The sequence below is a fragment of the Haemaphysalis longicornis genome, unplaced genomic scaffold, assembly GCF_048455015.1.
Source record: "Haemaphysalis longicornis isolate Haplotype H1 unplaced genomic scaffold, Haemaphysalis longicornis Haplotype H1 scaffold_2, whole genome shotgun sequence".
Classification (NCBI taxonomy): Eukaryota; Metazoa; Arthropoda; class Arachnida; order Ixodida; family Ixodidae; genus Haemaphysalis; species Haemaphysalis longicornis.
This window is the reverse complement of record NW_027526295.1, coordinates 99,677,427-99,704,647: the sequence shown is the minus strand read 5'-3', so window position 1 is coordinate 99,704,647 and position 27,221 is coordinate 99,677,427. Positions and strand designations below refer to the sequence as shown.

Sequence of the window (27,221 nt, the reverse complement as noted above, 5' to 3'; positions counted from 1 at the left end):
CTCCTCCCTACCAAGACACCACAACATACGATACCGTCTGCGACATAGTCAATTATGGCACAAAATCAAGACATTATCAACATTATCGACTATCGAAATCACGACATTATCAAGTATGGCACGGCCTAGTACGAGCAGTTTATCTGTGGTCTACATAATTTGTGAGTGATACCTCTTCAAGACGGCCTCCATATAGACTGAACCTCAGTTTCCTTCTCACCCCCCCTTCCCTGGCCATAGGCCTTTCTTTCCAATAAAGCTCGCAACAACAGCGTAACGAAGTTTTGTTTTGTTGCCTTTATGAAATTATCTGCCCCTTGGCGGATCCCCCAAGTGGGCACCCCCAATTGCGTCTATGGCCCCCTTAATCCCATCACGGCAGACGTGAAGACAAAAACGGCCCTTCTCTGTCGTCGTTACATCAAAAAAGGGGAAGAAGAAGACGAAGGCTGCATCCTGTCAAAGCCTCGAGTTAGTGAAGCACACGACCTGCGTCCCCGTCAGAAATTCCTCGGCGCGGAGAACCACCACCTCGACAGTATCCATGACACTAGCCGAGGGCATCGGGTGCTCCCTGATCACGTTCGGGCCAGCGCTAGCCGCCTTCTGGCTCACGGTGGTCAACCGGCCGAGCCGACTGGTGGTGTTCCTCGTGTCCGCATTCTTCTGGCTCCTGTCGCTGCTGCTCTCGTCCCTCGTCTGGTACCTACTGCATCTGGTGCTCGGCGACGGCTTTTCTACCGCCCTGGTCGTGTCCGTCGGCCTCCAGGTGAGTGCAAAGCAACCTTCACCGCGACGGCCGCTGCTTCTCCCGCGGTCGCTGCATTTTAAAGACAATTGTCTTTCTTAGGTCTGTCTACCTGCTTGTCTGCCTGTCTGCCTGCCTGCTTGTCTGTCTGCTTGTCTGCCTGTCTGCTTGTCTGTCTGCCTGCCTGCTAGTCTGTCTGTCTGCCTGGCTGTCTGTCTGTCTGTCTGTCTGCCTGCCTGTCGGTCTGTCTGTCTGTCTGTCTGTCCGTCTCTGCTTGTCTGTCTGCCTGCCTGCTAGTCTGTCTGTCTGTCTGTCTGTCTGTCTGTCTGTCTGTCTGTCTGTCTGTCTGTCTGTCTGTCTGTCTGTCTGCCTTCCTGCCTGCCTGCCTGCCTGCCCGCCCGCCCGCCCACCCGTAACTTGATTCACCCGCCCGTCCAATAGGTCAAAGGATCCTTGAAAAAGTATATATAGACAAAACTGTTCCGAACTACTAAAACTAGTATCATTCATCAGCCATATACTAATGTAAAAAACGTAACTTACATTTGAGGTACAAAATAAGTACATAACTGACATTGCGAGCATCCTTTCAGTTAAAGATATGCTGGGAGTTGTTATTGCGAGAGCGAAACAGAACTCGGTAAGGAATGATGTCGAAGACAGACGAGATCAAAGTAAATACTGAAAAGAATGCCATCTTAGAGCTTTTCCAGGGAGTATAGGAAAAATTCCCGGCAGATGACGCACGAGCAGTGCGGACGCAGGAAAACAGAATCGAATTGAGCGACCTTCCATTGCATTCATTATTGGAGGGCGGAAAGTGAAGAGAGCAGCGTTATGGGTGCAGGGAGAGAGGAGACGGTGTTACGACTCACGGGCGGCAGAAGATTATCAAGATTATCGTCCTTCGACGGCAGTCTCAGCGATGCAAGAATAGAGAGTTGTAGCAAATCGGAAAAACGGTTCTGATACGGTAACGTCTACTGTCTGGACACCACCGCGCATGCGCAGTACCCTACCGTAAACCGGGGCGACCTGGCCGGACGGTGCCGAGACGTACCGTGTCCGTCGTTCCAAAGCGGATGGCCGCTTTGGAAGAACTTGGTAGACGTACGCTTGGCTCACGCCTATTCGAACGGATTGTGAATATGAAATCGTTTAAGAAAAAGGAAGTTGCAACAAGTGAAATCCGCATGATTCTGACTGCTCAAGCAGCAAGCGAAACACGGTCTCGACCCAACTGCCGTGGCTTGTGTCGTCGAGCGACGCATGTACGATAGCTTCTTTTAGGTTAAATAAAGGCGATCCGGCTACGTATCTAGTAGTAACAGCAACATGGGGCCCGTCTACAAATCGGCGAGTGAGGAACAGGCGTTATCAGTGCGAGGGACTTCCAAATACAACGAAAAACTATAAGCAGCCAGCCGCATGTACTGAGAGCCCAGCTTGACCTGCAGGTGCCATCTGTTGAGATGGCGGAGAGGTAAAATGCCCGCTTCATGTTCACGCAGTCGCTAGTTCAGATCTCCGTAGGGGCGTTGGATATATTTTAATACTGCCTTTAGCGCTTTCGAGAACTGAAAACTAATATTTCAGCACAGGAAACGCCACAGACTCACGAAGAATTTCCAAACGACTTAAAACCCAAGTTGCTCCCAGTCACGCCCCCAGTCACGGTAGCATGTCCGGTAGTCACGGTCTGCTATAACTCTTAAAACCAGCCTTCCCCGTACTGTCCGGTACCGGGTACCGCGTACCGTACTGGAACCGTTTTTCCCATATGCTACAACTCTCTAAACGCGGCCATTTGTACGTACGTTTTAACCGGCTGTTTTCTAAAGCCTCCGCAGTTAACCATGCTCTTAAAAGCGTCCCATGATGGCTGGACTTAGCAAATGAACAGTGTGTCTTTTACCCAACCGGCAAAACTGCTTCCACTCACTGACTAGCCAGGGTCACTCTTGATAATTCCGCGTGACACTGGTTATTCAGGGACGGTGTCAATATCAAATCGCGCTGCTTTCTTCCGACGTGTAGCGACGGTAGCGAGAGCGGCCATCCCTTTTAAAGGGGCACTGAAGTGAATTTGTAAAACTACTGGTTGTGTTTGAATTGCCCAGACGGGCTCACAGATAGATACTTTTCATCATTTTGCCTGTCGCTTAAGCATTATGCGTTATAAAGCGTCATCTGCGGAGGCCGCAGCAACTACAGCAGTAACGCGAAATGATGCGAATACTCCTTGCGTTGTGATTGCACGATGTCCAAGGTTTTAAAGTTCATGCATACGCGCTTGCGTTTGTGTTAATGCTAACTTTTTCTTTAGGAAAAATGTTGGCAGTATTGGCAACAGGCATATGTGCTCGAATGTACTTCGAGCGGTCTATTTTCGGAGAGTTGTTACATACAGTTTTGGGATCGGTTTTGTAAGTGCTTGTGTAACGGGGCCGATTTTTGTTGAGGCGCACATGCGAAAAAACCGTAGACCGCTATTCATATACTACAGTTTCGCTCAAAAAATACATTCGTAATCGATGTGGTCCAGTACATTGAATATTCGTTGTGTGTGCAAAATGTGTACGTTTTTCAATAGATCAGTCGTAATTTTTAACGCGTAAAAAGAATTCAGATCTGGTTTAACCGAAATACTACAGAATAATCATAAGGTGGAGCGACGGAAACAACACGGACCTTTTTGCACGTGCATCATCTCCTCACCTGTGTGTGGTACCGCTCATCTCTCTAGGGCGGCGTGCAGGCCTTATAGAGAGTTTTGGCATAGCGGGTACCGTCTACGGCGGCAGGTAGCGGGGCCCGAATGGGCAGGTGCAGATTCGTTCCGGTAGGGCGGATTAGTTCCCAGGGGCCGGCCTTCGCCATGCCCGCGAATTCGCTCCGCTGAGGGGTAACCTCCTCGTTCTCCCCGCGCGCGCCTGCGCAGTCGGATCCCGGTAACCCTCCGCCGTAGCGCGAGCCTCCACTAGACGCTATGCCAAAACTCTTTATGGAGTTCTAGCACAGCGGCTAGCCTACGCTAGGCACGGCACGTACCGGGACCCGACTCCGCAATCCCCGGAACAAATGCGCGCATGCGCAGTCGGGTCCTGTAACCCGGCGCCACTACCTAAGCCTACGCTAGTCGCTTTGCTAAAACTCTTTGTTATTCACTTAGCGCGATACTACTGACACGTGGATTGGGCGTGCTGTTCAACGCAGGAAGTGTTCCGGGTGCTAGCTTTCCAACTGGTGTGCAAGGCGGAGAGGATGCTCAACGTGGAGGTTCTGGTAGGAGTCGAGGACGACCCGGCGCTGGCGCGCTACCGAGCTGGCTTCGCGTACGCGTCTGGTTTGGGCTTCGGCGTGGCCAGCGCAGCCGTCACAGTGGCCAACACGTTCTTTGACGCGGCGGCGGTACATGGTACAATATCATTCCTTTCTGCTATAAGCTTTCGCTCCACTTCCTACATCAGCAGTGGCGCTTTGTGCACAACTGGCAGCCGTGGTACCCCACACACGGAGAAGAACGCTTCTCTCCTGCACTACAAAGGCGAAGCCCCAAAGCGCTTAGCACAAACAGAGCACAGTTTTGTGCCCAGAGTACGCCTGGTATGACGACTGCGGCTCAACTAGTGGTTTGGCTGCCTTTTGAAGCAAAAATTTAGGTGGCTAGGTGAAATGAAAATACGGTGGTCTTATGTACTCAGAAACCTCCTCCTCTGCAAACCCATGCGCATGCACAAAAAAAACAGGTTGGATAGGGGTCAGAAGCAAGGGAATTGAGCAAAATTATCTGTGTTTTTAGAGGACGCAGTTACACTCTCTTCTACCCACACTGGTAAGAGGAAACGGTACTTCGCAGGTAGTGAAAAGGAGTCACTTCCGCTGCACAGTGCGCACGCGTAGAGGGGTACGCCAGCTAATAAATTTACATGCCGATTCCCCTTGACAGTTTATCAGCACAGCATTACAGCTTGTACAAGCTTATGCGTAGTGTAAGATAGCGTGTGAAGCGAGTGCACGGCTGAGCAGGCGACAAAAGAGGATATTGTCACAAGGAGACGAAGAAGGGCGCAGTAGGGCGTGTCGCTGTGGGCCCGATTATGAACGGCGAAGAAGCTGTTGCAGAGCGTTGACCCAGGCTGCACGCCCCGCACACAGCTTCTTCGTCGTTCATAATCGGGCCCACAGCGACACGCCCTACTGCACCCTTCTTCGCCTCCTCGTTGGTGGCAAGGCAAAGATGAGAGGAACATAGGACGATGGTGCAGCGATGTATTTACAAGGATGATCTATGTACAAGCGGCCATTACAGCCCGAGCTGAGCCCGTGCAACACACTGCTTCATCGTCGTCGGCGTGGATCCCCTGGAGCTATGTGCCAGCGTCCGCTAGTGCTTGAGTCCGTAACAATATAACGGGAATGATGTTATTGTGATGCCAAGACTCCTGAGTAGCGAAGTAGCCCAATGGGAACCAACCTCATTCGACCACAGCGGAAAAGGAACGAGGGCTACGCCAAAGGCGATGCAACAGGACAAAGCACGCTAACACTCTTTATTAAGGGCGACTCACCTGTTAACATTCCCCTTCGAGTTTCTACTTCATGACCCACGCACCTGTACAAATACATACCAATGTTCACAATGGCCTAGTTTGCTCTTGTTTTAGCGATATGTCACTTCTGTACTGAAATAAAAAATAAAATTCTTGCTTGCTTGACAGCTAGCGCCATCCAGTGAGAACTGGATAAACCAAAAGGGGTTTCTGACGATTTTTTGCCACAGTAAAGCAATGATATATTCGTAGGATAAGCAAACTAGGCTGTTAAGAACATTTCTATGAATTTGTAAAACTTTTCGTATCGGTACACGATGCTCTTTAAGCCCGCGGATCACGAATTAGCAAGTCCCATAGGATTGTGGTCAGGTGAGTCCCCCTTAATTAAAGGGCTACTGGAGCGCTTCTAAAAGCGGGTAAAATTTTATTATTACAATTATTTGATTGGCCAGTTTATAGCTGTCAACTTTTTTTGGCATTTTTAGCTTCGGGACAGCGGTACAGCCAAACGCGGTTACAGCGAACTGTAACATGCACCGCGATTAGATCGATATATTCAATAGTTTGATACAGCCGAACCTGTCTATAACGAATTTTTTTTGTTATGAGTTCGCAATACGCCGGACCCCCCCCCCCCCCCCTGCCATTCCCACGTAGAGAAACAAACGCATAAATTATGCCATTACCTTACTCAAAACAATCCATTTATTGCATGCACTAAAGCTACTTTCCGCCTCAACTGCCTATTTCACAAAAGAGCGGTGATTTTTGTTTTCACTTTCGTTTTGGCGGAGTCGTCGTTTGCGCCAGTTCAAGTCCGTGTCCTTCAGTATCGAAGTAATATTTGCAGAGCGCACCGCTGGCGAAAGCGCTTCATTAACCTTCATTAACCTTCATTGACACCGAAGAGACTAAGGATGTCCCTTGGGACGTTTTCAGTTTATTCAGTGGTTTCAGCAGCACCAGCTGCCATGACATCAGTGGCGCTGTCTTTGCCTGAGGGGCTCACAGTGACGGAAAAGTCGACGGTGACACTCAGGAAATCCTCAAAGGGCCCTCCTTTCGGCAGCAATTGGAAGGTTGGCGAGCTCTTCGCGCAGTTCGCCGATGATGCCGTCTTGGTCCGGACTCGCTGACTGGATGTGCTCCGTTGTGAATCCCGTGCGTCGGAAACAATTACGGAAGGTGTCTGGTGTCACGTCGCTCCATGCGAGGCTCTACATCTCAATCGTGGACAATCAGCATCTCAATCGCCGCTCCGAGACCATGCATTTCGGTGGCGATTGTAGGCGCGCCGAGTTCGATATATCTGATGTGAACTTCGTTATAAGGAATATGCTTCGCATGCATTTTCGTAACGGATTTGCTTTTGTTCGATATATAGCATAATTCGATCTATCCGGGTTCGTTATAATCGGGTTTGTCTGTATTTGTCGATAAAGTTCACCTTACGCCCCACCCACTGCTCCATCGCCGGAAAAGCGAGGAACCTAGAGGCAGCGACCGGAAGTAGCGTCATATTCGGAAGACGGCCAGTGACGTGCGCCGCCGCTTCACTGTGTCCCAGTTTTCTGAGCGACGTTTTAAATTATTCAGGCGTGTAATCTGCACTTTATTAATCTTTATTGTCTAGAGTTGCTTTCGCGTCTATTTTTAACCATAATGCTCCTGCGTTTTTAGAGATCCCTAAAGCGACTCCTATAGATGCCAGCTATTTCCTTCTGAAGCGCCCGTGGCTAGTACATAGCCTTCGCGAGTAGTCGGGCCGGCCATGTCGTCGGGTGCTCTGTGCTTCACTCGTGTTTCGCGTGCAACAATACCCGGAGCAATGGGCTGAAATACAGAGGTGCCTCGAGTTCCTGATCCATTATTATAAGGGGGTTAGAAAATTTCTGGTACCGCAACGCTCTAGCTTTCCCGAACGTCTTGCTCATTTTCTCGATCAGCATTTTTGGCTATGGCGACAGCTTAGCTAAGTACGTAGATTTCGCGCGTCGTTAACAAGAAATCAATCAAACTGGAAAACATAAAGCGCTTTCTGCGCGCGGATGCGCTCCGCACACTCGCCGGTCGTGCATGCCTGTACGGCCCACGAAACGGCTCGAACCGCGCATGCCGCAGCAGCAACTTCTCTTTTCTGCTATCCAAAATCAAGGCAGTCGAGAAAAGCAAGTAAACGTGCAAGATAATTGATGATAGTGGGGTGAAAAAGTGTGCTAGGGATTGTCATCCGAGGTGATTTGGAAAGAGGCGATCGAATTTGTATTGCGATGCGAAGCGCCGACCGGCCGCATAGGCTCGTCGACGGCGCGGGTCTTTCTGTCTGCTCCTATAAGTGTTCGATCACCCCTAACCACGGACCGTGAGACGTCTAGGGTGCTATGCAGAGCCATTTCAAGATGCCTGTGATGCCTATAGCTAACCGATCTTTCTTTTTTCCTCTCCCCCCTCCTGGTTGGATGGCTAGCAGGCGCTCTACGTACGGGTTTTTTTACCTATCTGCCACGCCTAGCACGCCACCCAGGACGGTCCCTATTTCTCTTACTTCTTTACCCCTCCCCACTCACCTCCTGTGCAGTAAAGATTATTACTATTACATATTATTTCGTCGAGGCTCGTCGACGCCGCATCTCGTGCATGCAGTGAGAGGCCGACGGATGGCGCTACGTGCGCGCAAGAAAGAACACAGCACCGATCGCTCAAAGGACTATCAACGTGACAATAATGTTCCCCGTGCGAGAGAGGGGATGACAGTGTGGTGAAAAACTGTGTTAAAAATAGTCATTCGCAATTGTAGAGATAGCAGCTGCCAAATCTCTGCCTCGGTGCTAAGCTTAAAGTTGCAAACATCTGAGCTTTTGGGAAAGACGCTCTTCTGTAACTCTTCGTGCGCGAGTCGTGCGCGAGTGTATTGCGCTTATGTTTCCTTATCTTTTGGGAGGGGGGGGGGGGCAACAACTTTAGGTTCCCCTATTCTAAAACTGCGTTTGTGCAGCAATGCCACGTTCCGCTGACCAGCCGCACAGCGCCCCGGCACCAGCACCTCTGCGCGGCGCGGCGACCGGCGGCGGCCGCATCGCTAGCTGCTGCCTGCGAGCATAGCAGGCCGCTGCACAGAGCTTGTTACCGCCTGTCCGAATATAGAAGAGGAGTTCCACGTGCGAGGAAGGGGATGAGGGTGTGTTGAAAACTTGTCCTAGATTGTGACTAGCGCTGGTAGTAAAAGCGGAGAGCCGATACCTGCACTACTTCCCTGCATCCGAGGAACAGAAGTAGGCCATGAGCCGTTGGGGGAGAACCCCTTTCTAAAGCTCGCCGCGAGCGAACTTGTTGCGTTTATACTTCCTCAGGCTCTCCTATTTTAAAGAAAGATTGTGTGAGTCTTCCATTCACCAGAGGACTTTCTGGCCCGTATCTGAGCAGGACCAGAACGAGCTCTTCAAGCCGAATGGTCTCTGAGGCGCCGGCACTTCCGAACATGACGTCATCTGCCGCCGACCAATCGCGAAAGGCAGCCAGTGCTCCGACCATGCCCCCGAGCAGGGGTCGCTTGTTTTGACGAAAAGATAGTTTGGGTCTATTTACACATGAAATAAACATGTTTTTCGAATTCAGCGTCAAGAAAACCAGGAAATCTTGCGCCCCAAAAATTTTTTTTCGAAAATCTCTTCAGCAGCCCTGTAAAGCTAAAGTTTATAGGCTAGGAGACAAAAACCCGTCGGTATCGTGTCCGCAGAAAACTCCCTGGCACAACCACATGCGCATGTGCTGAAAATCCAGGTTGGAGAGGAAGTAAATATAGGAAGACATATTGACTGGGTAACTGCGTTTATCGCAGTACAGCACACGCGTATCGAGATACTGCGTGAGACAGTTACAGCGACAACGGCGGGCTGGGGCAGCGCGCACGGGCGGGGCGGCGTCAACCTGGCAATGGCAAATACCGGCAGCACGTTACTTGGAAATGGGTAAACCACGCGGCATACGCAAACCACTGCGGCTCCTTACAGCTTCGCGCGTTAACAATCTGAACGAAGTGCATGGGCGTATTTTACTGCGAAGCAGTTTGTCTAACCCCCCTGTTTTCATTCCGGTGAAGCCGATTTACTCGGCGCCGCTCCGGGGCTCCTCCTCGCCATCGCCGACCCCTCTCTCGCAATGGTTATCCCAATAGTTATTTTCCCTCGCCACCACCGATGCCTCTTTCACGAGTTGCGCAGTCGGCTGATAACGGCGGCGGTAGCGCCCTTATCAGGCGTTACCAAGCAAGCAGGCTTGCCCACTTTGAACGCCGGCGTGAGCCCACTGTTCTTTTTAAACATGAAAAGCTTTCGCGCGACATTTTCGCCCGTGTATTTCACGCCTCCACGCGCCCATCACTGGTTGCCGGTTTATGCACGTGCACTGGTGGGGGTGAGGAGGGGGGCGTGCATGCACCGCTAGTCTTCATGCCGCTGCCGATGATATGCGCGTTGTGCTGGCGGTAAATTTAACCGTGGAAGTCTCGCGGCTTTATGCGACCTGTCAGCTGTCCTTATTGGTGGCGCGGTGTGGGTTTGGGTTGGTGTTACACAGACCGTGGTATGCCTACCACGCGGGAGGGAAACGGACAGCCACATGTCTGTGCGCTAGGACAAAGCTCGAGTCCTTCCAGGTTTTAACTCGCTATGGACAGACGCATTCTTCCTACGGAGGAAGAACAGCGGGAATCGAACGAGTGTCTGCAGGAATAGAAGCGCGAATAAGTGCGAAAGCAACAAAAAGCCGCTGCCGCCGCCGTTGCCGCCACACGTTCCAGCTCATCGAGTAGCAGGAAATTTCTCTTGGACGAACAGCAACTTCGACGTGAGCCAATATTTCTTGTTCAGCTTGAAGGGCTTTTAGAGCGACAAATCTAGCGGTGCCGATCACTTCTAAGCTCTCGCACATAACCGGTTGCCGGTTTATGCAGGCGCGGGTTGGGGAGTAGAAGGGGGAAGGGGGGGCGAGGGGAGGGGAGGGCGTGCACGTGCAGATATAGGTTTAATCATGCCCTCATTGATAACATGTCCGTTGAGCTGGCGGAAAGTTTAACCGTGTACGCCCACCGCCCCAATGCGAACTGTCCAGTGTCCTCAGTGGTGCAGTGGATTGGGTTGATGTGTTACGCAAACAATAAGATGCCTACACATCGCTGAAAGGGCAACGACGGCAGGCCGCAACAACGGAATCCTGGACTGAGGACACCGTCCACTTATCGGGTCGATTTCACTGCTATTTTTCTCCTCCGCCTCCTCCCTCCTGGTGGTCAAAATTAATCCGGAGCCGGCCACTACGGCCCGCATCATAACCTGTGTAGTTTCGGTGCTTTAAACCCTATAATCTATCAATCAAATCAGAGCATCACCACACAATGTCACTGTTATTATTCGTGTCTGGTGACTCCACGACCGAGAATCGGGTGGTTACAGCGCAGATGACTGACCCCGGGGCCTTTTTTTTATTTTCTGCGAGATGGGGACGCATGCGCGGACATGGTGGGCACTGTCATGGCGGTGTTCAGTGTTGCTGAGAGACGAAATCACCCACTAAACTTTTATGTGAATACCATCTATACCTTCATCTAATAAACCACGTAACAGAATACATTTACACCGTGCGTAGATGCGCTTACGGAGTGCGCAGAAAATCGTCGAATGTGTTCGTGTGTGTGATTTGGGTCTTCGAAGGCTTGACAATCGAATGGATACACATTCAGCGAAGATTGGACGATTTTAGCGAAGGGTCTGACGCACTTTTGACGCACTTTTGACGTGAGAAAGCTTTTCCGCTTCTTTCAACTTTCTTAACCCTTCAGACGCCGCTCGCTATTCCCCCGTACATTTTTTGTTGTTGTTTCTGTGCTCTGTACCTCACCAAATAATATGAATTGGTAGGTTACTGACCCCAACACAATCTTAGTTTGTTTTTTGTTTTTTTTACAGTCGCGTACAGAATTGTGTACATAGCGTCACTTAGGTCAGGAGTGTCAAGTAGCGCTGAATATTTCCACAAACTTATATATTTGTGTTTTATGGATTGTTTCTATATTTTATTAGGGCCGCAAGTTTTTTTCAGAAAACAAGGAGAAAGAGTTGAAAAAGCTCACTCACTCAAGTCGTCGCTGCGTCGCCATTTTGTTTGTTTACGCTCTTAGTAATCTTACTAGCCGCCAGATGGCCCTGAAATCTTCATTGCCAGCCGAAGGATACAAAATTATGCTAAACTAGCGAAAACTCTCAGCTTTGGTATTTCTTTTGGTAAAACCTCAGCTTTGGTAAAAAACCGCAGGATAGAAATGTACACAGTTGTGTACATTGCAAGTTTTTTTCGTGGCATCAGGCACAAGTACAGGGTGTGGCGACGATAATTGGAACAATTTAATAATTTTTCTTGAGCGAACCACCGCTATGTTCGCGCTCAAACTTGCCATGAAGGTCCGATTTTGTGGTCTAGTTTGTTTGATACCAGGAACAACGATGGTACTTACCTGTGTATTCTGAAAATAAGTAAAAACGATTTTCACCTATGGGAAAATGGCGGCTGATTTGGACGTGCGAGCCAGCGCAAGTTGATGTTGGAGCGACGGAACCACCTGGGGTATGCAGAGCGAAACGCACGTTTGGGAATCACGGTAGGAAGGAGCCAAATGGTGCAGCAGACGATCAGAAAATGCATCTAGGAATGAGCTAGCAGACGATCAGAAACACGTCCAAATCAGCCGCCATTTTCCCATAGGCGAAAATCGTTTTTATTTATTTTCAGGATAAAAAGGTAAGTACCATCGTTATTCCCGGTTTCAAACAAAATAGACCACCTTCGTGTGAAGTTTGAGCGCGAACAAAGCGGCAGTTTTCGCTCAGGAAAAATTTTTAGAGTGTTCCAATTATCGTCGCAACACCCTGAACACCGTGCGCTCCAAACGGGCACGCAGGTACGCTGGGCTTTGTGGGCGGCTCGCGCTGGGACTACGTGACGCTGGCGGCGACGTCGAGCGCGTCTGTGCTGCTGCACACCTTCTGGAGCGTGGTGGCCTTCTACGCGCTGCTGCACCGTCGCCTCTGCCTCTTCTGGTTCGTGCCCAACTGCCACGTGCTCGTCTCGGTCTGCGCACTTCTCAACAGTCCTCTGTACGAAGACTTGGAGCAGGGCGCCGTCAGTATGGCGGTGACCGCCACCGCCGTCCTCGTGTCCGCGGTGGTGGCTTTTGTGGTCGCCGGCGGCAGTGCAGAGTCCGTGGGCGAGTGCTGCTTCCCCTCCAAGAAGGCCGCAGCCGAGGACCGCAGCGCTTCGCTCTCCTAATAGCAGATGCTGAGCGCAGAGAGATGAGGAAGTGGCGAAACGTTTAGGGGTGACGCAGTTTTCGCGCACGGCCTTTTAATTCTCAGCGACGTTGGAATGCCCTTTTTAGAGGTTTACAAATGTATGTTCTTACGGTGTCTTATTTGGGTTATTTTCCGGGAGCTCTTTCGTCCATTTGTGCAGCCCAGCTGCCTGAGTGGTTGTGATTTTAGTAATTTTAGTACGTTTAAGAGCAGTTACGGGTATTTTATGGATGCCTGCGACGTAATCTCATATTTTCGCTTTGACGTTGCGTACCTGCAATAATGTGGAATAACACTTGATTGCATCGTTCCGAAATCTTTGGATTCAGGATGCCTACTTTCATGTCTCTGAAATAAAGGTGACTTACCTGTTGTTATTCTTATTCAATGCGCATAGTGTTTACAGTAATTAAAGAAGCGAAAACATTAGTTTTGTAACTTTTTACAAAGGCATAACGCCTTTTAGAACTATGCTTTCTACGCACTTCACACAAAATATAGGGGTTTAGCCCACTTTAGTATTGTCGCTTGTTACTCAGGCACAGAAGTTGTTACGCCAGTGTGAGAATTCCATTCGCATCAGAAACGTTTTGTACACGATGTTCGTTTATTCTAAATGCAATATGTTTATCTTAGCAGCATCGAGAGTAGAACGCCGCGTGTTCGTATAAAATGCTGGGGGACCAAGCTGGCAACTTCAGCACTAGTCGCGTATTTTGAAGACGATAGTATTTCGTGGGCTACTTGAACGCAGAAATTTTGGTCTGTCTGTCTTTCTGTGTCTGTCACTCGATTCAGCCGCCCCGGCCAAAGTTAGTGGTGGCATTGAACGATACGCTTATGAACCCGTGGCAATCTCTAACATCCAATTCCAGTGGCAATGTTCATACTTGTCAACAATGTTGAGCCAAAACAAAAGATTACGCACATCTGAGGCAAAATATCAATACATATGTGATATTTGCAGTATTTTCTTATCAAAAATACACAGCTGCGTAAAAAATACGCCCTGCAAACTACAAAAGTGGCCATCCGCAGTGGCCTGGTGGCATTCTAAGAAGCCAAACGGCAACAGTCACCAAATGTTACAATAACTCGGGCGTGGAAAGCGCGTGGAGTAAAGGCGTATACTTGGCGGGTATTTATAAACGTTTGTTCTATTGCGGTCCCTAGAGTCTCGATGCACGCGCGTCTCCGTCCTACGGCGGCACTAGCATAGACGATCCCAGTGTGGAACGGGGGAACGCGGTAAATTTAAAATGACCTGGCCAGGCGTATTTATCTTGGGAGGAGCGCGACGGGAGAGGAACAGCATGATACGTGACCGCAAGCGATAAGGGAGGCATTTATTCTGCCTGGGTGGCGTACGACTACCGTCTTTCAACAACATCTGCAACGAAGTGAGCAGATGAGCGAACAATTTTTTGTTTGCGCCCCAAGAGGACGGCCACCAGGGGGCCATTCGGAGTAAGACGTGCCTCGCATGTGCTCCGCAACGAATCTTTTCTTGGTGGCATAGTTTGCTCTTACCCTCGAATTGCGGTGTGTGTGAAATCTCCTAGCACAGCCCGCCGACGATCTATCAAGCCTCAGCTGCCTCACCCCAGCGGTTGCAACGTGGGAACGCTGCAATGTCTACATCGACGCGGCGCCTGGGCTAAGCCTAACGCCTGTTCGATTTCATCGACTCCCCCCCTGCGACGCCGTCGGCTTGTCGGGACAACCAAGGCCCAGTTCCTCCCGACGACTATGGACGCCGTCACAGTGCAAGGTAAGGACATCTCGCCTACGGACATTACTCCCGAAAAGGGCTGGTTGGAATGCTACCGGAGCCGCGGCAATCAGGCCCTGCAATCCTTTCGTGAATCTGCGCCCTCTAACAACCAGGTCAACACGCCTGCTAGTCGCTCTCTCTCACGCGCACTCCCACGCCTGCCTCGTCTTCCCCGAGAGCACATCAAGATTATTTTTCGGCCCCACGGTGGCATGAACGTTGTCCGAACGGGCTCCGCCAACCTTCGAGACGCCATTCTTACCGCTGCTAATATCTCGGTGCCCGAAGTGTTGGCAGACATCTTCCGCCTCAACTCCGAAAAGAACATTCTCGTGCTGAGCATGCCCAGTATAACCAGGGCAGGCCAATACAATGCTATCACGGCAATTCACATCGACTCGCAGGACTTCCAGCTGTCTCCTTATGTCGCCACCCCCGAAGGTACCTCTAAAGGAGCATATATGGCATACCCGCCTACGATACGCCAGAAGTGATCACAGCCAGTATTGTCACACCAGCCAACCCCAAAGCCCTCCAGGCGCGCCCCATGGGCACAACCAGCACCGCCATAATCGTCTTTGACGGCTACAAGGTACCTGCATACATTTATTACCGTGGTGCCGAATACAGATGCTACATCCATCGTCAGAAGATGGAGGCATGCCTCGCCTGTGGTGACAAGGGACACCGCGCCGACGTTTTCTCACGTCCCAACCACACGCGCTGCAGGAGATGTGGGGACCATCTCGTCGAAACCTCCTCCCACACGTGTGAACCAAAATACGCCCTGTGTGGCGGCGCACATCCTCTGGGAGATCGTTCGTGCAAGCAACGCTTGAAGGCGACCCCTCCCCGTGGAAAGACCACCAGCCTCCGCAAACAATAACGAGAAGATAGCGCTGCAGTGTCATCACCACCAGAAGTCATCCCCAAGTCTCCACCTGCTTCCCATGAATAGCACCCACCTGCCTCCCAAAGAATGACGTGCCTCTGCAGCTTCTGCAGCAGCCACACCAGGGGACACCACCCAAGGGAAAAAGACATCGTCCCGACCTCCCAAGTGGGTAAACTGGGCAGCAGCGGCGGCCTCCAACTCATCTTCCCCATCAAATGAATTAGTTGAATTAAAGCAGTTACTTAATCAGGTTCTCGAAGAAAATGAGAAACTAAGAGCCGAGATCAGCTCAAAACATCTGATCTGATCAGCTCAAAGAGCCAGCTCAAAACATCTCCCTTACCACCCAGTGAATCCGATAACTCGGCAGTCATGGACAATGATAATCCGCCTTCTATTCACTCAGCCCCTCCTCACCCCCCCCCCCCCAAAAAAAAAATTGGTTCTTCTACACCCTACATCACCAAGCAAGATTTAGAGCATTGTATTGAAAACATCACAGAAACAATCACCTCCAAGCTCGCTACAGAATATGAACCGTTCTTCAACCTTGTCACAAAACTGACCTCCCAGGTAGCTGCATTAGAAGAGCGGTTATTGATAGTAGAGTCACGCCCTACTACCAAAAAAGCTTCCAAGCCTTACGACAGGCCGTCCACCTCCCAAAAAACTGATCATGACAACTGCTAGTTATACCATTTGGCAGTGGAATTGTCGTGGGTACCTACGTAAGCGCGGCAACCTACAACAAACCATTGATAATCGAATTCTAGGTCACCCCCCCCCCCCCATGCATTGTGCCTTCAGGAGACAGGGGTCGTGGCCAAACTATCGGTATATAAATCCTTCCCCGACTCACATCCCATTCCTACAGCAACAACTATTTTGGTTCATCGCGATATCCCTGCTGTACAGCACACTCTTGACAGCGAGATAGACCACGTCTTTGTGGAAATCATCCCCCCCCCCCAGAAAAGACGCCGCCCTCAGTCTCTTTATACTCGACGTTTACAGCATCCCTCGCTTTCATAGGCACCGTTTTCACTTTTCTTCAAAAAGGCTGCTCTTGTTTCACGGAAAAACCCAATCGTCATAACAGGTGACTTTATTGCGCACCATTCAGCGTGGGGCTACAGAAAGGGCACTATCAAAGGCAGATCATTGTGGGAAGCAGCACAACAGGAACAAGTTACCCTCCTCACAGATCCCGCATACTCAACCAGGCCGGGAAAGAGTGTTAGCGTAGACACTACCCCCGACCTAACCTTCAGCAGAATGTCAACCCCCAAGCCCAATGGGTAAACACGCAACAGGATCTAGGCAGTGACCACAAAATACTGCACATCAAAGTTCCCCTTAAGCACATGTCCCGGCAGGTGAAATCTGCCACCATCGTTGATTGGGACGCCTTTAGACATGCCGAACAATCTCCTCGTCTCACTAAGGACACCCTTTCTGAGTGGGAGGACGGTCTGCTCAATCGCGTTAAATCGGCCACACGTGAATTAGAAATCGGTGCGGATCTCCCCCAGCCAGATTCACGCCTCGCTCATATGTGACAAGCTAAATCTAGCATGCAAAAACGCCTCTCCCAAAAGAAACACAACCGTAACCTCCGAAGAAGGATCGCTCGACTCAATCGAGAAATAGAAAATTACTCTTTTAAACTTGTGGCTCAAAACTGGGGGCCCACATGCGAGTCTATTGACGCCAATTTCAATTCGAAAAAAACTTGGAACATCCTCGCCATCTAATTAATCCCAGTACCCCTAAAACAGCTCAATCCCAATTTATGCAATACCTAATTCACAACTTTGAAGGATCAGAACAAGACCTTCTGAACTACATAACTAAGAAATATGCCCAACAGAGTCTACCCATTCAACACCCCTCATACAGAGGCAACTCGAATGACGAAGTGGATGCCCCCATAACTGAGGCCGAGGTAAATGCGGCCATACAGCGGATGTACACCAGATCAGCACCTGGACCAGACCTTATAACAAATAAAATGTTACGTAATCTCGACGATTTATCAGTGGAGGATGTCACACGACTCTTCAACGAATGCTGGGAGTCTGGTTCTATCCAGGAACGGTGGCGTACTGCCAAAACGATCCTAATTCCTGAACCCGGCAAACGACCACACGTAGATCACCTTCGCCCCATATCACTGACATCGAGTTTGGGTAAACTCTTCGAACATGTTATCCTTTCCAAATTAACTAGTTTTGCCGAACGGACACATCTCTTTCCGCCCTCCATGTTTGGCTTTCGCCCTAACTTGTCCACCCAGGATGTTATGCTCCAACTTCAGCACTATATTATTGACCCGGCTTTTGCTCCTGTGCGAACAACCAAGGATATCCTCGGCTTGGACCTTACACGAGCATTCGGCACCATCTCCCATTCGGCAACTCTCGCGGGTATAATGAACTCACATTTGGGAGAGCGGACTTACAACTATATTTGTTCTTTTCTGTCGGACAGAGCACTGACTCTGCACCTGTGTCCCATTAAAAGGTCCTCAATCTGTTTGGGAAGCACTGGCACTCCCTAGGGCTCGGTGCAATCACCCTTTCTTTTCAATATCACCATGAAAGACCTTCCTCCTTTACTATCGACCCTACCGGACCTCCATCATTCCCTTTACGCCGATGACATCACTCTTTTGATTTCCAAGGGTTCAGACGGACACATCCAGGACACCCTTCAAACAGCTACCCAAATGATCGAAACATACATATCTAGCCGCGGCCTCTCCTGCTCACCACAAAAGTCCGAGTTTTTCCTCTTTCGGCCAAACGCACATGAACCCCCCAACATCTCGATTACCACCCATTCAGGCAACATCATACCTTCTGTCGACACCGTCAGGGTCCTTGGTTTGCGCCTGCATAGCAAGGGACACAACCTGGACACTATCCGAGAACTTGAACGTGGGGTATACCAAACTACGAGACTAATATCTCGAATAGCTTCGAAGCATAAGGGTGTCAAGGAGAGCAACCTCATTCGACTCATACAAGCCTTTGTCCTGTCCCGAATAGCATACTCGACCCCCTTCCTAACCATGAAGCTAAGTGAACGAATCAAAATTGACGGCTTGATACGTAAATGTTTCAGGGTAGCCCTCGGACTCCCTCCAAAAACCTCCAACGACCGCCTTCTTGCACTGGGTATCCACAACTCCCTTGACGAGATAGTTTAGGCGCAACGCACCGCCCAATTAGAAAGACCAACTAAGAGACACACCGGTCGGCACTTGCTTTCTTCCTTAGGCCTTTCACCACCCACCTCCAACTATCAGCAATTGGTAGACATCCCCCCTTCCATCCGCCAGACGCTCCGAATCAAACCTCTTCCGCGAAATATGCATCCCGTACACAATGAGGATCACAGACTGGCTCGTGCGAAAGCCCCTGAAAAGGCGTACCCTCCAGGCTCCCCCACGCTATACACAGATGCAGCAACCTATCCTACCAGAGCGACTGATGTAGCCACGGTGGTTGACTCGAAACAAGTCCAGCTTGTTTCCGGCTCCTTACCTACGACATCCCCCACGGCGGGAGAAGAGATCGCCATCGCGTTGGCTATGACCCACAGTCCCCACCTTCAAACAACTATTATCAGTGACTCTAAATCAGCCATCCTAAATTTTCTTTACACAACAGTTTCCCCAGAAACTTTATCAGTCCTTTTGAAGGCACAGAACATTCGATCCCGCTCTTTCACTCTCGTCTGGGCTCCCGCCCATACCGCGCTACCTGGAAACTCAGCGGCCCACGAAGCTGCTTCACCTTTGGTCTTCCAGGGCGCGATGGCGCCGCCAATGATAGTGAGATATTCACTCTACCGGACAGGCTGCCCACATACGGGGGCATCCTCGACCATTACCGCTTGGAGCGTGCCATTTTCCCCCTCCTCACACATCTCTATCCCGATCCTTGGCGGTCATCTATCGGCAGCTCCGGATCCGCTCCTTCCCTACACTCTAATCCTGGTAACCCATAATGTAACTTCTAAAGGGATGTAACCTATAAAATAAAGGTTACAATGGATCCATTTTGATGTTTTCTTCATCCCAGTCCATTCTAAGGGTTACAAGCGGGAAGTTAAAAGCGGTTTATAGGTTACATTAATGATTTATAGGTTACATCAACAAAATCTGTCATGTAACCTTTACGTTGTAACCTATAAAACGCCCTGTAACCTATAAGAGATGCTCGTCGCGCCTTCTCTCCAGGCGGCCGTTGATTTCTCTGTTGCATGACGGGATATAGAGAAATGGCGGCGCCCGCAGGTCCGGTGGCCGCGTTTTCGCGCCACTCGAGCCTTTTTACCGCTGTGATACCCCTACGATGAAGCGACGATGGCTGTTACAAGACTTATTTGTCGGCGTGAGTCGCGGAGGCTGCGGCGAGCCCATTTGTGACTGGCAGCGCTACACGGCCCGTTCTTCTACGACCAGCGTCAAGTTCGCATGTTGGACCAATGCCCCGGCGCCAGTGAAAGCGAACTCGGTGAGTATATTCCCGTAACGGTTTCCGTGTTTTCATTGGATGTATCTTTTCGCTGGGGGCTTTTCAATTTGAAATTGAAGCATTCGAGAGGGATTTTCGTTACCCGACTGGTTGCTTCGCTGGACGTTTTCTGTTGCCCGCGACGGCAATTGAATGAAATCACGGGCTTGCGTTCGTTGCGCAGATTAGAGCGGACGATCGTGAAAGCCCGTACATTATAACAGATAACGGCGCTCGTGACCTGTTTCTGCTCTGCGCGCCTTCGTCATGTGTTGAGCGTTTTGTTTACGCTGTTGGCTGCATCGGGCGCACTTTTTTCTTAATAAAGTCTTATATTATCGCGCTATTCTCTGGGTATTATCATTTTGTTTCAGCCATCGGGAAATATTCATTTTTCTCGCTGCATATATTCGGAATGGTGTCTAGTTTATTGGTCTTGTAGTAATACATCCGGATAAACACAAGGTGTGTGCTGCAGAAAAGTAGCCCACTAAATGCTGCCCGAAATTTCTAAACTCACTTCTGTCCAGCACAAGCCTCTTTTTTTGTGAAAGTTTGCCTTACCGCACAATAAAAAGTTTTTATATCTACAACATTCTTCATTTTTGCAATTCTTTTCCTTGAGTGGGTAAATTTGGTGTTAGTCATTTTGAGGTAGTGGGGCATTGTCACCATGTTAAGTGGATTTATTATTCCCATTCGCACAAATCAGTCGTTTATTTATTCGCGTGGTATTGCAGGGAAAATGGTTGTCTCGCGTTATAACTAGTGTAGTGCAGTAAAGCGATTTACAGAATGGTGGTATGTATGAGCCAGCATGCAGGCTGCTTGATTGTTGTTGTTTTTTGATGATACAGAAATTGTGATGAATTACACAGAGACAAGTGCAGGTGTAAAAATGGATGCTGCACCCTCATCGGTTCCTGGCTGTTGGGAAAGTGTGGTTGCATCTGGCTACCTATGCTATGACTTATGAGCACTATTGTTTTTTCTTGCAGGCAGTGTTCCTTTAGCTGACAATCAGGACTCCCCTGCGTATGACACAAGTTGAAATGAAGTCTGATTTCCGTGGAAACAACGGTATGAAAATGCAATAACTAAAACTCATTCATTCAAATATTCTTTGTAAAGATGGCACCCAGGCCTGCGCAGACAAAAGTATGATTCACTTGTAAAAATGCGAGGCCTTACTTCAAGTGTTATGATGTTATATTTCGTATCTTATTTCGCCTCATGTTTAATGACTCTTTCTATCAGTTCGTTACTACATGAACTTTATGAATTCACATAACGATTTCCCCAGCATGGAGCTTTGTAGTTTTTCAGTTTTTGCAGAGCCAACAAGAACTCTTTTTCGAAAAGAGCTCTTTAAGAAAGCTCCAGCTGTTAGTGAGGGCTTGTGCTGTGTTCTTTTCTTCGTATTGTCAAGTTTGAGGTCTTCTTTCATTATGAATGTGTACCAACTGCCCAGCTCTAAAGCCTATTAAATTTTAACCCAAGTAACCCTTTGAGTCATTACAGGTACAGACCTCCGGGGAAAGCCACTTGAAGATCGGTGCAAGTTCTAGATGTATCCTATCCCACAACACATTTGAACGAAGAAAAAATGTAAGTTGTCGATTCCTTTTTACGAATAGCCGAGGAAGAAACCACCGGTAGAAGAACACCTTACTGAAGTGAAAAACGTTTCGGCTTCCACGTGGGATCCTCGTTCAAAATGAAACTGCCAGTACAAGGGAAGGGGGGGGGGGGGGCGGAGGCAGATGTTTAAGTACAGCCAAAAATGTGACGCAGACGGCGTCAGCATCGTGAAAGCACGTTTCCTGGGATTAGTGCGACGTTCGCTCTGTTGCGTGTAGTAGTGATTCCACATGAAGGCGCGGAAATTTTTTTGCTTTCTCTTTTGCAAACGTATGTCAGTTTATCTCGTAGCCCAAAGTTTCTGCCTGTTCTGGGTGAGCATGCAGAAACATTTCGCGAGATAAACAGGAACACGGATCCACGATTAAAATTCGGGAAGGTTGGCCGATATGACTATAGTGGCTTCGCGTTGTTGTGAACTATGCGGCCAAATTACTCTGTGTAACGATTACTGAAATGATGTGAAATTATTTGAAAGGCCGTAAATCACTCCTTCTCTGGTGTGGCGTTTCATTTCATTCTCTGGTCTCCGTATTCATTTTCGTGCAATATAGTTTTCGTACTTCACATGCCTGTGATTTGTTTGAGGGGCTTATGGTACACTGGATTTTGTTCTTTTTCTGAAATTTTCTGTAGATGGCTCTTCAAGGTGGGGAAATCGAAGTGACAGCCCCTCACATATATACTTCCATCTGCGGCAGCAGGGAACAAGTCATTCAGATGACCTCGGGGAAATCTTCAGCATGCCCTGATTTTGTGACTGCTTGTGTACTACGTAAATTGCGAAGCTTATCTCTGAATGTTTCCAAGCGCCTTTTTTCATGCAGGAAATTATAGATCCCATTTAAAGTTTGTCCAAAAGACAGATTGCAAATGGCCTAGAAACTTGTTAGTGCTGCATAAAAAACGATAACTTGGCGTGGGAATCACAACTCAGGTGGAACTGTAAAGAGGTACCTAAGAGGGAAGTGTAAAGATGGATTCGTAAAGACAAGTTAATTCCAGTGTAATATTAGACTCTCAGTGAAACAGAGAATGCAGGGAACATAGCCATAAACACTGCTTTCTTTCTACTTTCCCACATTCTGTGTTTTTTTCTGTGGGGAACCATGACAATAACGCTGTACTGGGAAAGTGCACCTCTGAGAACCATCTTATAAATGTAGCTCAAACTCGAATTCGTCTGAAATTGTTCAATTGCAGTACCAAACAATTTGAAATACTTTGCATACATCTGTGCAAATATTGAGGTAAAGAATCTGTATATTTGGCCATGTTTGTGAAGCTGTTCACGCAACATTTATTAAATAGGTTAAATAAGGATATATGAATAAACCGAGTTTTACCTGGAAGTCTAAAGCAATATAGGAAACAGCAGTTCGCCCAGGAATCCGCACTCGTCTAATATTCATTAAGGAACGATAATTACATTACGGTGGTTCGCAGCTTTGCTTTTTAATAAATAGCCCACAGGTGTTTCATAATAATAAATGTGAATGTTCAAAACTACTGATGCCAAACTTTTTAAAATGTGCTCCTGTTAAATGCGCAAATATGTGTGCATGTACTGCAATTCTCTTTTGATAATCATGGCCTAAGTTGTCAGACAAGAATTTTGGGCTTAAGGCTATGTTATAACTTTGGCGTCCTTTTGAAGTATGCTATCAAGTGCATGTTTCCACTAAAGCTTGGTTTCACTAAAGCCTAATGTTGTTTAACTAAAGCTAAAATTCATACCCGCAATTTATTAAAAGACCTATCATGCATGTTTGATTCTGGTTTCTTAAACGGCACAAAGCTGATGCGAACATTAAATTTAGTTATGCCTGTTTATAAGACTTAAGCGTTTCCAATACTCACAAATACTTTTGGGTGACAACCTTGGTAACGATTATCGAACAGGTAATGCAATGCATATATATTAAGACAACATTTTCAAGCTTTTTAGTACCGCAATTTTAGGAATTATAAAAGTAACTTCTCTTTTAGCCGCAGCCGTGCGGCCGGCAGTTTGTTCAAGGGACGGACAAAAGACACCCGACGCAAAAGTTTAGACGGCACAATGGACAGCATGGTCGCACATATCGTCTTCCACTAACGCGATATTTGTTTACCACGCTGGAAAGGCACCTTTGGGGCGCCGCCTCAGCGGCGCCGGCGAAAGCGCGCCTGGCGCGCAACATGACACCTTCCAGGTGTGTGGCCTTGGACGGCGGTAGATGTAACTTATATAAAGGTATACATGCTGAAAGCGGCAAAGTAACCGATAACTGAGTAACCCTTACGTGTATACGTATATAAGGGTTACGAAGATATAGGTTACATTTGTACCTTATAAATTATAGGTTACAAAAATTCGAAAATGTATACCTCTATTAAAGGGACACAGAAGTAATATGTAAACATTGCGGGATTACTAGCGCAAATTGTAGTCCGGAGTCCCCAGGCCATGTTTCGACTACTCTAGGCGCGTTTACGCGATTTTATTTAGTAGAAAAACTAATTCGAAAACGCTGTCCTCCTCTCTTTACGCTCGCCCATTTTCTGTGGCGTTTTCGTGTGACGTCAGGAGGGGATGAGCTGGCAATTGGCTGCGCCACGGCTGCGCTACTGCACGGCTCCCCGGCCGACAGAGCCAGTCGGCCCAGCGTTTCGTCCGCCGGCCGCCGGCGGGTCGTCGCAATCAAGGAGGTTAAAAAAAATTGCTTGGTCGCAATTCGTTCGCTTAGTTGAAACGAAGCCAGGACACGTTTGTGAATGGAAGAATGTGCCTTTCTTTACTTGGTTTGTTTGTACACTGTATCTAGCTCCAAGTCAAGGTCGCTTCACACAAGCGCTGCACATGCGACGCTTCGCTGACTGGTACACCAGTAGGAAAATATAAGGCCTCTTGAAGGCGGCAGAAGAGTCAGCGAAGTCAATATAGGTACTAAGCAAATAAAATCAACTGATATTTTTACCGTACAGCGTAAACCTAGGGCGCGGGAAGCACTTTTTTGCGCTGGGCGAACAAGCACAGCGGTCAGCAGCACGACTACGCATCTGCGAACGCTTTTCCGTCTACGAAATGCAATTGCTAGACGTGAGCTACTGTGGAAACTCGGGCGACGCTTACTGCACGATCGCAGTACAACAAATAGTCACCTAAGCGGCTTGAAATGCCAAAACTAAATAAAAGTGTAAACCGGTTGTACAATATATACCCTATATTAGAAAGGCATTCGCGTCCCGCTCCGTGGCCTAGCGGTCTGAGGCGCTAAGAATTCTCCGCAAATGTTTTGCGAGTCACGAGTTCGAATCCCCGCGGGTACGTGCTTTTTTTTTTTTTGTAAGTTAACTTTTTTGTTTTCCGCCGATGTTTTCTATATTGAGTTCACCTTTTTTGGGGCCGCAACGTTCATGGCTACACGAACTAGTTCACAAAACGCGCGCAGGCTGGCACTGGCGCGCTAGCGAGTTCTCGTTGGCGTGCTGTTGCCATAAGCACCGACTGCTTGCAGGCAGTGGGCACAGGCCAGAATGAACAGACCCTTGGCCTGGTGCGAACACGCTTTTTACGTTTCAGGCATGAGGGAGGCAAGCTCCAAATATGGGGGAAAAGCGCATGACATTTGGGCGTCTGCGGGTACGCGGAGGGCGTTCATGCACTGCGTAGGTCTCGGCTAGTGAATGCTACGACTACAAGCCGTCCTGGGAGGCTTATCTTGTGCATTTTACAGCCGACAACATGGCAGAAGCGCGGTACGATGATTACTGAGATATTGAGAATGCCCATCCAACAAAGCCATTGGTTATGTTTTACAGAACCGAAACCGAAACCGAAACTTGTGTGATTGCTAACCTTGGGCATCGTCCAATCACGGCGCCCCTCCTCTCAACGTCACAGCCTTAGTTGGTGCGGCCGCCGCAAACCGCGCATGGTAGTTTTTCTTCTTTCGCGCTTTGTAAAATAATTATCGATTTGTCAACCGGATAAACGATGAAAAGTGTGCTAATTTGAGCCAGTCTACGCAGTGCCAGCAAAAACGGGAGCTTGACAAATTCACTTCAGTGTCCCTTTAAGGGTTACCCAGCTTAGAGTGTACCCCTGCCCATCATGTCTGCGATCTTTCCCACAGCTACGTCGACGCATGTCCATATTGTTCAGTCCCTCACGCATCGTTATCCCATATCATATGGGCCTGTGATAGCATGCCACTATCCAGGCACCGATACATTCTCCTTACCATCACCAGCGAGGCGCGCTGGGAGGTCGCCCTGCGTGATCCAATTAAACCCCTAAATTCAAGACGACCTGGCCCGCTTGGCCGAAGGCACCGGACCCCTGCCCAAAAAGGGCCCTGCTGCCCGACGGACGACGGAGAAGACGTCGCCGGCCTAATCGCCCCAGCTGTGGCCAAATAAAGTTGTTCTGTCTGTCTGCGCCCCAAGCGAATACCGACGTTATATAGGTAGGTATACGACACCTCCAAATTATTCCCTACACCTGTCCCTTTGTTCATCACGTTATATTCCTGTCGCACTCCTGGCTACCATCATACCAGAAGTACTTGTCCGAATCAATAGCACTTGTTATTTATTGGCTAAGGCGTTGTGCTGCTGGGCACAAAGACGCGGGATTGATCGCCGCCGTGGCGCCTCTTTTGTGATGAAAGCGCGAGAAATGACAGCTCCCTGTGTCGAGTTTTTGGCCCACGTTCAAGATACACAGGTGGTCGAAGTTGATCCGGAGCCCTCCACTATGGCGAGCCTCGTATCCCAGGTTAGTGCTACCCACGTGTTACTGCGGCGTGTTAAACGCTCCAAAATTCAAATATCCCTTGTTTCTTTCGTAATAGCCTTTTTCGTGTCCCCGCGTAGTAATCGATCGCACACTACTGACCGCGCATTTGTTTTACTATATCAACGTCCATGATATTTTGTACTGGCATAAAGAATTTTCTAGGCTGCGGCAATGATAATTTCCGGGCTGCTTCTCTTAATAGCCGTATCCTGCAGTCTGTCCTTCACTCCACGTGTTCCCTAGACTCGGCTAAGTGGAGGATACCGCAATTCTTTTACATAAGAAAATCGCTTTCGAGGATCTTCTCGACTGCGGACTCCAGTGGTGGAAGGATTCAGAATACCAGGATTAATCTTCTATGTTGAAGATGTCGCCTAGGCTGAGTGAGCGAAAGCGTTAAACGGCGCTTTGAGAGAAAAGGCCGGCGTCCGACGCTAGTGGTGGTGGTGGTTATTTATTACGAAAGCAGGTGAGAGAAAACAACAGGAGATATGGTTGTACTCAACGGGGTGCTCACCCTCGTACAACCCAGTCCAGTGAAGGAAAAAGAAGGGGGGGGGGGGGGGGGGGTTCAAAGGATAGGAAGACAGAAATAGAGGAAAGAAGGGGGTGAGTGCGGGACAGTCTATGTAGCGTTCGTCTCGTCCAAGGCTCGACGGTTACAAACGATCCACTACAGTCTAGTCCACTTATAGCAATATCCAAGTGCCAAGGAAATATCGTTATAACCGATAATTGTTATAAGCGGGTTGCAAGATAAAAAGAAGGAACAGAGCTCAAAACATTTTATTCGCATGCCAGCAAGGTGGCACTACTACTAATTTGTGGAAAAGAAGCCACAGATGGTCACCTCTGTTTGCCGCGTGTGAAGCTAGCGCAAATCTTTTCCAAGAGCATCTACAGGTGCTTCACCTCGCTGAGGTAAATGTCCTTGGCGGAAACAAAGTCCCCGAGGGAC

The 27,221-nt window shown here is 48.9% G+C and overlaps 1 protein-coding gene across 1 annotated transcript; it reads left to right on the top strand.

Annotated features, from left to right (window-relative positions):
* The first annotated feature begins 544 nt into the window (after window positions 1-544).
* On the top strand, window positions 545-12,624 carry LOC144168188 (gamma-secretase subunit Aph-1-like). The gene is made up of 3 exons (XM_077697223.1): window positions 545-769; window positions 3,965-4,166; window positions 12,257-12,624. Exons 1-3 carry the CDS (start codon window positions 545-547, stop codon window positions 12,622-12,624), a joined length of 795 nt encoding a protein of 264 aa, XP_077553349.1.
* The last annotated feature ends 14,597 nt before the right edge of the window (window positions 12,625-27,221 follow it).

What these genes read in the sequence shown, in the direction of transcription:
- LOC144168188 (XM_077697223.1), top strand. Translation starts at nt 545, where the DNA reads ATGACACTAGCCGAGGGCATCGGGTGCTCCCTGATCACGTTCGGGCCA. An exon ending in TCGTGTCCGTCGGCCTCCAG is followed by an intron (nt 770 to 3,964) that starts GTGAGTGCAAAG and finishes TGTTCAACGCAG; the next exon opens with GAAGTGTTCCGGGTGCTAGC. An exon ending in TGACGCGGCGGCGGTACATG is followed by an intron (nt 4,167 to 12,256) that starts GTACAATATCAT and finishes ACGGGCACGCAG; the next exon opens with GTACGCTGGGCTTTGTGGGC.